Source organism: Sinocyclocheilus grahami, unplaced genomic scaffold, assembly GCF_001515645.1.
Source record: "Sinocyclocheilus grahami isolate Dianchi unplaced genomic scaffold, SAMN03320097.WGS_v1.1 scaffold57.1, whole genome shotgun sequence".
Classification (NCBI taxonomy): Eukaryota; Metazoa; Chordata; class Actinopteri; order Cypriniformes; family Cyprinidae; genus Sinocyclocheilus; species Sinocyclocheilus grahami.
Window position 1 is genome coordinate 2,769,800 of NW_015505236.1, and position 10,504 is coordinate 2,780,303.

The 10,504-nt window shown below is 37.7% G+C and overlaps 1 protein-coding gene across 1 annotated transcript; it reads right to left on the reverse strand.

Annotated features, from left to right (window-relative positions):
• Nucleotides 1–4,275: 4,275 nt before the first annotated feature.
• ppp1r3cb (protein phosphatase 1, regulatory subunit 3Cb) lies at nt 4,276–8,053 on the reverse strand. The gene is made up of 2 exons (XM_016270661.1): nt 7,852–8,053; nt 4,276–6,869 (listed from the first exon to the last, which is right to left on the reverse strand). The coding sequence occupies exons 1-2, from the start codon at nt 7,863–7,865 to the stop codon at nt 5,930–5,932; spliced, it is 954 nt and encodes a 317-aa protein (XP_016126147.1). The 5' UTR covers nt 7,866–8,053; the 3' UTR covers nt 4,276–5,929.
• Between the last annotated feature and the right edge of the window lie 2,451 nt (nt 8,054–10,504).

Sequence of the window (10,504 nt, forward strand, 5' to 3'; positions counted from 1 at the left end):
GAGATGCGAGTGGCTCGTTGGAGGAAACCCTCTAGTCCGATGTTGTCATCGTAGATGGCCATTTGAGCATGAAGGGGAGGGTCCAGACCTTGACGGTAGGCACTGAGGAGGGCCGCCTCATTCCAGCCACTAGTGTGTGAAATTGTGATGTGCACTCCCTGGTGGTGGAGGAGCCTTGACGCAGGCGCAGAAGTTGGTCGGACACAGAGAGCTCTCCCGTTGTGGAGCCAAACACTTCCTTGAAATGATTTTTGAAAGCATCATAGGAATTAATTATGGCACTGTCAGCGTTCCATATTGCTCGGACCCATTCCAGCGCATTGCCGTTTAGGAGGGAAATTAAGAAGGCTACCTTCGAACATTCCGTTGTGAACTTCTGCGGCTGCATTTCTAGAAATAGATCCACTTGGAGAATGAAGCCGCCACACACAGCCGCGTACACCAGCATATGAAGCAGGCAGGGCCATGGGACTGACAGAGGCAGATGATGGGGTGGTGACTGGCGGGAGGGAGGTCCTGAGGGCGCCTACTAGTTCCTCGAGGACCTCGGCGGTGGATGGAAGACGGGGATCCATGGAGGTGTTGGTTTGGGTCCGGTCTTCCATCACAAACAGGCAAGAGACAAGAGGAGTTCAGGTAAACAGAGGGGTTTATGGACAATGTGGTGATGGTTAGGATCGAAGGCAGGTGAGTAAGAGAGATATGAGAGAGTTCTGGGGATCTTAGCTTCTGGGTAATCTGGATGTGATAGTAGTAGGAATCCTGAAGATGAACCGGGGCTGAGGAGAATTGGCAGAGCGGAGACTGAATGGACTTCTGGAGGTAAGGAAACAACCGTTAGTAAAGCTTGTAATAGTCTGGCAATGTTCAGGTCGTGAAAGGTAGACCGGACACTGGAATGCTGAGTGGAGTGAGAAGATATAGCTTGCTTAATTGGTGATGCATGTGGTGTGTGTCGGAGGAGGCGACTGTGCTGACGTGAGTGATTGCGATGATCTGCTGACAATAATAACCTAGAACACTCTCTAAGACTTGATGGCTGCTCTGTCAATTCTTCGTCATCATTTAGGAACCTAGGTGTGCTATTTGATAGCAGTATTTCCTTAGAAATCCACGTTTCTAGCATTTGTAAAACTGCATTTTTCCATCTCAAAAATATATTTAAATTACGACCTATTCTCTCAATGTCAAATGCAGAAATGTTAATCCATGCGTTTATGACCTCAAGGTTAGATTATTGTAATTCTTTATTGGGTGGTTGTTCTGCACGCTTATTAAACAAACTCCAGCTGGTCCAAAATGCAGCAGCTAGAGTTCTTACTAGAACCAGGAAGTGTGACCATATTAGCCCGGTTCTGTCAACACTGCACTGGCTACCTATTAAACATTGTATAGATTTAATCTTGCTTATTACTTTTAAAGCCCTGAGTGGTTTAGCACCTCAGTATTTGAACGAGCTCTTGTTACATGATAGTCCTCCACGTCCGCTGCATTCTCAAAACTCTGGCCATTTGATAATACCTAGAATATCAAAATCAACTGCGGGCGGCAGATCCTTTTCCTATTTAGCGCCCAAACTCTGGAATAACCTACCTAACGTTGTTCGGGAGGCAGACACACTCTTGCAGTTTAAATCTAGATTAAAGACCCATCTCTTTAACCTGGCTTACACATAACACACTAATACGCTTCTAATATTCAAATCCGTTAAAGGATTTTTAGGCTGCATTAATTAGGTCACCCGGAACCGGGAACACTTCTCATAACACCCGATGTACTTGCTACATCGCTAGAAGAATGGCATCTACGCTAATATTAGTCTGTTTCTTTCTTATACCGAGGTCACCGTAGCTACCTGATCCAGTCTGTATCCAGATCACATGGTCACTGCAGTCACCCGGATCCAGTACCTATTCAGACCAGATGGTGGATCAGCACCTAGAAAGGACCTTTACAGCCCTGAAAGACAGCAGAGACCAGGACAACTAGATGAGCCCCATATACAGATCCCCTGTAAAGACCTTGTCTCAGACGACCACCGGGACTAGACCACAGGAACCAGTTGAGTCCTCTGCACAGTGTGACGTTGCTGCAGTCTGGAATTTAACTGCTGGTTTCGTCTGGTCAGAGGAGAACTGGCTCCCCGACTGAGCCTGGTTTCTCCCAAGGTTTTTTCTCCATTCTGTCGCCGATGGAGTTTTGGTTCCTTGCCGCTGTCGCCTCTGGCTTGCTTAGTTGGGGACACTTCATTTCCAGCGATATCGTTGACTTGATTGCACAGATACTATTTAAACTGAACTGAGCTGGATGATGACATCACTGAATTCAGTGATGAACTGCCTTTAACTGAAAAATGAGTGTTTATTATTGTCATTTTGCATTATTGACTATTTTCCTAATTAATGCTGTTCAGTTGCTTTGACACAATCTGTATTGTTAAAAGCGATAAATAAATAAAGGTAACTTAACTTGACTTGATACATTATTTGAATTGTTATTGTACAAATAAACCAAACATGCCTGGTAATAAAGAGCTACATATAGATGCTAATGGTATCTCACTATCACTATTAAGCCATCTGACTGATCTGTAGTGCTCTGCAAAATTGTCAGGAAGATACCCAAAAGACTATATAAGGGTATCAACAAAGACTAATAATAGAACTAGTGGATATAATGTGAAGGGCGAATTGTTATTAATGAGAATGTGATCCATACTAAGCCATATAGTTACTGCACCGTCAATCATCTGATTAGTGCCTTTTGTGTAAAAGTCATTTCAAACAATATAGCGACTGCAGTTAATTTTGTTGGAGAAACAATTTGTGACTTTATGCAGTTGTGATCCCTATAGTAAAGTTTATTTATTTAGCAGTTGCTTTTATCCATAGCAACTTACAATAGACTTATTATGAGGATAGTCCTGCTCAAGGGTTCATGGCTCAGTACTTATAGGAATTGAACCAGTAACCTCCTGGTTATTAGCCCTGTGCATTAACCACCACACCGCAATACCCTGTTAAAATGTTAATAATCTATACCACCTATTTGTGTACATTATTAGGGAACTATTATTGTTCCATCTTGTGACAAAAATTTAATGATTTTGCATCAGGAGATTCAGCTGCTCTGGTTTAATGGTTGAAGACTGGTTTGCTCTGATGCTTCTAATGGAAGAAGCCTGTAATCCAGCACAGCGCCAGCCCTTTTTCCACATAGAATGCCTCTCTCTAATGTTCTTTTCCTTGTAACACACTATTTGAATTACTGCATCACCTTCATTACTCTGAACACAATAATATGATTGTGGAATAATGCTTTGCTGCTCGTTTGCAATTTGGTTCAATCCAGTTTTAGAATCGTAACCCTTTAGGATTGCGACTTCACATCATTTTGAATTACACATTATAAAGCTCTGCAACTTTTTTTGGGATTCCAAGAATGATAATACAATTGACAATTATTCTTATCAGAGTGCATATAAATCCTTACATCACAGACTGTGCTTATATGTTGGCTAGAGGTGATGCATGTGGAAGATTTTGCATATTTCCAATTTAAAGCATTTTAATGCATTTTTTTAATTATTATTATTGATCCAGAAAGCTTCAGTGGAAGAACATCTGACTCTCTGTATGGAGTCACATAATCAATATCACAAATTCACTTATTTGATGTTAGCAAGAAATATCCATTTTGTATATAATTTTTAATGTTCAGGATGAGGACAAGCCTAAAAACTTAACAGGATTCAATTAGTAAACAAATTAGTAAGCACATTGAGGTACTACTGAACACTAATAGCAAAACTGAACTGAAACATTCGGCTAAACATACAGAATATACTGACAAAATGTTCCCACAAAAACTCATCACTAACTTAAAAAACATCTGGTAAATGAGTCAAGAGTAGGCTAAAAAAAATGGTTTATTTCCAGCTTAGCTTCCTCTAGCTATGGGAGTAAATATTTGTAAGCAATCTTAACAGCACTCATTCTGTTATTAGAAATATGCTATTTTTTAAACATTTATACTTGTTGGGCATCTGCACATTAGACACATTTTTATCTCTTAACAGGTATTTATTCTTCTCATTCAGGAATGATTCCTGACTCTAAAAGGTCATAAACATATCGATACACTCCTAAGCAAAACATTCATTTTCATTAATTAGTATATAACAGAGGCCTGGTGTCATCTCATGGTGCACTCTTGATATTGAAGTCATGATATTAATGAGAAGCAGTTGAAGTAAAACATGACATATTCATAATAAAACACAAGTCCACTAATCATAGAAATATTAGAATTTATTTCTAACAGAAACACAGTACAAGATTCTTTCAAACAAACATCTTTCTTTGCAGTAGAAAAAAATATGTAGGCATACACTGTGGCTTGTGTAGGCCCCTTTTTACATTCAACCTACATGATCCCTCTCCGCAAATTACAGCAGCTCACGGTTCATCACAGTCTACAATCACTTTCGTTCAAAGTCTCAACCTGTTTTTCTATTGTAGCGGAAGAAGGAAAAACAATCAGGAAAAAAGCAACAATCTCATTCAATATTATCACTCTCTTTAGCCACTCTACCTGACTTACTATGACCTTCATAAAGTTACATCCAAATCCTTCATCTTTTATCCTCCAAATAACACTGGAGAGTTTCCACACACCATGGGTCATAAATCACAATGCAGCACACACAGCCACACACAATAGCACCATAGCAGCAAATATGTTGTAGGAAAAAATTGTTGTAGGAAAGTGCAGCTTTAAAAAAAGTAGAACAGACGTAGGAAAAATCGGAAGTGCAACAGCAGGGATTTAGCACTTAATGGGCATTATTATCACTCATGGACTCCCTTATAGTGTGTCACGCTTAGTGCATTCATTAGAAAAATACAGATAAACTGGTACTATCAAATGAGGTGCAAAAACTTCAATATGAAGCAATCTCATATTGTACCAGATTATTCCATAATCCGAAAATTACACACATTTTATGCATTGCTGTTAAAGGGACAATTCACTCAAAATTGAAAATTCTGTCATTCTCTAATCACCCTCACGTGGTATTAAACTTCAACAACTTTTTCTTCAGTGGAACACTGGAGAACATCATTTGAAGAACTGTTTTGTCCATACAATAAAAGTCAGTGGGGTCCATAACAACATTTACTTTCATTATATGGCCAAAAAAAAAAACACTGATACATTTTATTCAATATCTTCTATTGTGTTAAAATAACGGAAATGCATACATGTTTGGAGGTTGAATAAATTACAGAACTTTCATTTTTGGTTGAACTATCCCTTTAAAGATGACTTAAATGATTAACGTCCAGTCACATTTCAAAAGTAGGATTCCCAAAATTCAGTGACTTTAGATAGAATAATTATAAAATTATTACCCTTCAAGGTAATATGTTGCAGAAAATAGTATGTTGCAGAATCTATTTCAGAGCAAATGCTAGTTGTTTGCTTCATTCAAGGACATTTCGAAAGATATCCAAAACAATGCCTTTGTATAACAGTTAATTACAGAATAACACAAAGGAAGGCATCTATGTTATGAAAATGATTGGTTTACCCCATGTCAGATCTACAAAATAGTGTACGTAGTGTGCTAGAAAATTACATAAACCAACATTTTTCATTCTGAGCCATACGATTAACATGGTTAGTCTCAACGTTGCATAGAGCCCAAACTTCTCATTTTAAACTAAATGTGTATCTCAAAATCATACACCAACATTTAATTAATTTGGACAGTATGAAAGATGGCCACACATGGCCAAAAGTGTTTTCTTTTGAGGATATCATTGCTAATTTCTACGCTTCAGACTTTTCAAAAGTCAATTCTGAAACCATTTGCATTTGTCCTTGTTACAACATTTACTTCAAGTTCATCAGGGGTCTTGAACTGTCACCAGTAGGGGGTGTTGTTCTCAATATGACCCCAACTCTGCCACTCGGGGAAGAATCCACTAGACGTTCTCGGGCTCCCAAATTGATCATAATCCATCTCTGGCTGTTTGCCTTGATTCTTGAAATCTGTTGCCATCTGTTGGGTTACACTGGTCTGGCTGGGGTCGTTCTCTGCATGTACCAGCTTGTAATTTTTCCCATCGTTATTGTCCCAGTATGTGGTATCATGAGTTTTGTAAGATATGCAGAACTCCACCTGCTCTTGTGGGGGCACAAAACTTGGAAGGTCGATGGAAAACGAGAAAGCGTCAACATCCTCACAACCATAAACATTATTCATGTATGTACAAGGAATATCAGCGTAGCTTTTCCATGAATCAAATGTTATTCGCATATGGACCATTTTCTCAAAGCTTACGTTGCTCACTTTGACTGTGCCGGTGAGCGATCTCTCTTGAATTATGCAGTTTTCCAAGCATACCAGGCTCTTCTTTAGACGGTTCCGAAAGTCCAAATAGTCTGCAGCAGGCTGAGGGAAATCCAAAATCAAATTCTTCTCCTTCTCCGCTTTCAGGCCCACAATGGCGTCCTCCAAGTCTGATAATTCGAACTGCAGGTCTAACATGGGGTCTTCCTCGAATTCCTTGAATACATAGACTGCTGTCAGAGACATGCCTTTGGAGTCAGCAAAAACCACTTTCTTTTTGTTTTTGGTCTCGGGACTCTTCCATCCTATGTTATCAGTGTCCACATCTGTCTTGGTGCTGATGCAGGATCTCAGAGGTTTGTACTGGTTGACTAGGCTCCTGGACTTGCAGACCTCATATGAACTGAGGAAACTGCGAAGAGGCGGCGAATGTGCCAGACAAATTCTCATTGCCACATCCACAGGCATAATTGGACTTGGCATTGGCCTGGGGTTGAGTATCTGCAGAACCCTGTCATGAAGACAATAATGAAGAACACTACAGTGACCAATTAAGCAGGAGACATGAAATACTTTCCTCAGAATTTAGAGATTAAAGTGGTTAACAAAACTATATCTGCAGCTAGTTTGAGCTATTTTACAATTCAATTATAGTGCAATAGCTGGTGGTTTAAGCTTTTCAAATTAGAATAATTATTAGTTTTTATAAGGAAAATTCATACTTCCATATTATATTTATTATTACATATAATATTTATATCATACTTTAATACATGACTAAATTAAGGACTGGGATAAATCCAAAAGCAACACATTATAAAATATACATTTATAAAATATCTATTCCAGTGTTTTTAGCACTAAAAGTCATTAGACAGTAGACACTACTGTGCATTTCAGTTCTTACTAGTAATTTTTTGTAGTACTACTTTTAAGAATTTACCTATAAAGTAGGCAGTCTGTATATATGTAATGACTGGCTAGATACAGAATGACAAGTAAAAATGTTATTGTAACTAGTGAGATAAGCAATGTTACTACTAATAACAGCATAGCAGTGTCTCAAAAATAGAAACTATTTAATACAAAAATAATAGTAAAGCTATAACAGAGACTAGTAACTAGAGAATACCAGTACTTCAATGAATAGTACCAGTAAAACTGGAATATGTACTACAGCTAAATCTAAACCACAGATCCCTATAGAATTCATTGGCAAAACATAGCAAAAACAATGGAACTAAATGTTAACCAATTGTCGCAGTTGGACTAATTACCAGCTATTAAAAATTCAGTACTAGTAACATAAACAAATACGCTAATAGAAGTTTAAACAGCTTGACATTCCCAATGTTCAAATAATACTTTAAACAAGCCAGTATAGTTTTAAATTGAATCTAAATCATTAGTCATATTCAAAAGTCATCTTTACACTTTTCCAGCACGCAGTGACAAACCCACTCGATGCACTGTGACGCACTCTGTATTCTTACCTGGTGCAATTCATGAAACCCGTGGCTTGTTACCAAAACGGCAGACACGGTTTGCTCTATTATAGTTTGAATAAGTACAGTTTTTTCCTTCTTGCTTTTAAACTTCACTTAACAACGTGTCGACCATGATAACTAAAAACCCACTGACGAACCGTCGTTTGCAGCGGCACGCCCCCTTCGCGGTCCAGCTGTACTGCAAAAGCCAGGAGCTCTCAGCCGGTACATCAAGCCTCTGCGCGCATTGGTTAACAGTAACCCATTTTGACAGCCAATGGGAGAGCAGGAGTGCAGGAGAGCGAGGCGCTCGAGCAATCAGCGCGCAGGAAAGAATCAGTCGGGGCCCGCATGCACCGCACTGACCGCAGATCGGCACAGCAGTGAGCCGGGAGAGAGGCGGGGGAAAAGCGTCAACCAAAATTAGATAGACCTCTGACGAAGCTGTGACGCGCAATTTCTGGATAAAAGTAATTTATTTTCTGTATTTTTTCTTTATTAATAATACAGAGGCTTTTTATTTAGATTTTTTACCGTGTCACTGTAACTATTCACATATAATGAGGTTGTTAGTTTGTGTCACATGTGGGCTAAGTTTACTTTTGGCACAAAAACAAAACTGGTTCTTGAGTTGTGGCACAGTGGGCATTTCATGTGCTCACATCATAAAAATAGACCTAGTTCATGGAGGAGCCTCTGCCATGCCCCATTTTCACTTGCTCAGCGTTCATTCAGGTCCTATAAACACTTAGGCCTAACTATACAGGTATAACTTTTCATAAATGTGACCCTGGACCACAAAACCGGTCATAAGATCAATTTTTTTGTAATCATCTGAAAACTGAACAAATAAGCTTTCCATTGACTTATGGCTTGTTAGGATAAGGCAATATTTGGAGATACAACTACAGATACAACTATTTGAAAATCTGCAATCTGAGGGTGCAAAAAAAATAAAATAAATGTGAGAAAATTGCCTTTAAAGTTGTCCAAATGAAGTTCTTAGCAATGCATATTACTAATAATCAAAACGTACGTTTTGATATATTTACAGTAGGAAATTTACAAAATATCTTCATGGCACATGATCTACTATCCTAATGATTTGTTGGCGTAATGAAAAATCTATTATTTTGACCCATACAGTGTATTTTTGGCTATTGCTACAAAAATACCAGTGCAACTTATGACTGGTTTTGTTGTCCAGGGTCAAAAATAAAAAAAAATATCAGGCCAAAGTTTTTTTTTTACATCCTATAATTCTACATTTTCTAATTGGTTGTGCTAGAAATTACTCTTTGTAAATGTAATCACTTTTTTGAATTATTAAAAATAATAATAATACAAAAATAATAATTTTATCACGAATATCTGGAAAGCATGGAAGATCATTGGTCAAAATGAGTGGGAACCTTGTTCATAAGTGCAAGATCACATCATACCAATTGCAAGCTGTCATTTGTGGGTGTTAAACATTTATGAAGCTGTCATGCTCTATTGGTGTTAGACGGTCAAAATGCTGTATGTTGCAATGATAGCAGCCTATTGAGTAATGTGACCTACATTAGCAAGATCCATATTGCAACATTTTACAAAATGTATAATGCATTTATGATCATCACAAAATACAGAGTACAATACTTCAATCATATTTCATGAAAATTATATAGGTAAGGGCACTTCTAAAACTTGAAAATAACCACATATAATATGTTTTTTAAATACAATTCATACATCTGTAGGATATATTTATTCCATGGTGAATATTTTTGTTATAGATACATGTATATGCTTTGAATAAGTTCAGGAGGCAGAAAAGACAAAGCATAGGTGTATAAAAAAGTTTTAAAATGCATTGTCTAATAAAAATTCTCTAATAAAATGAAGTTATAAGCAGCCATTTAAGCAAAAAATATATTACAATACATTTGTGCTCTCAGCGTATTAAAAATAATATATTTTTACCTTTTATTACAGTCTTCTTTTCATTTTGAGACGTCTGAGTTTGTTTTGCTGAAGTCTAATCTAAACACTTAAGTCTGTATCTCAACAGTGGAAACTTCAAGCAACTCTTGGTCCATTAACCACACTTGCAAAACAGGAAGCGTACAGACAGCCTGCACACTCAATGTAGCTACAGCTGGCCATCAGCATAATGATACAAAATACACTAATCAAATCACATTCTGCTTACACTAATGATGACGATGGTCCATGATGATGATCAGTGAGAATTAATTTACCTCTATAATATAGAATCAAGGAAAGTGCTTGTTTAGCTAAATTTAGTGCAATTACAGATTGTTAAAGTATGCAGTTTAGTATAAGCAGGACAATTTAGAACATGTGGTGTTTTATTTAACATTTTGAGTATTGGATTGACTAATAGGATTATTGTTTTCACATTGAATGCTGTTAATTATGGATGATTTCTTGAGGTTGGTTAAACAATGCAGGGTGTGTTTGCTTGATATCAGCAGTCATGCAAACATGTATTAAGGGAAAGAGAGTGCAGAACAAGATAGAACTTGCAAGGATTTCTTCATTTGTCTGTGTGACTTTTTCCATTTTAAAAACGTTTACTTGCATTAATTGGACTGTTCACAAATATTATTGTTGAGAATGACACACAATTGTGTTACGGTCTTAGGTTTTTGTG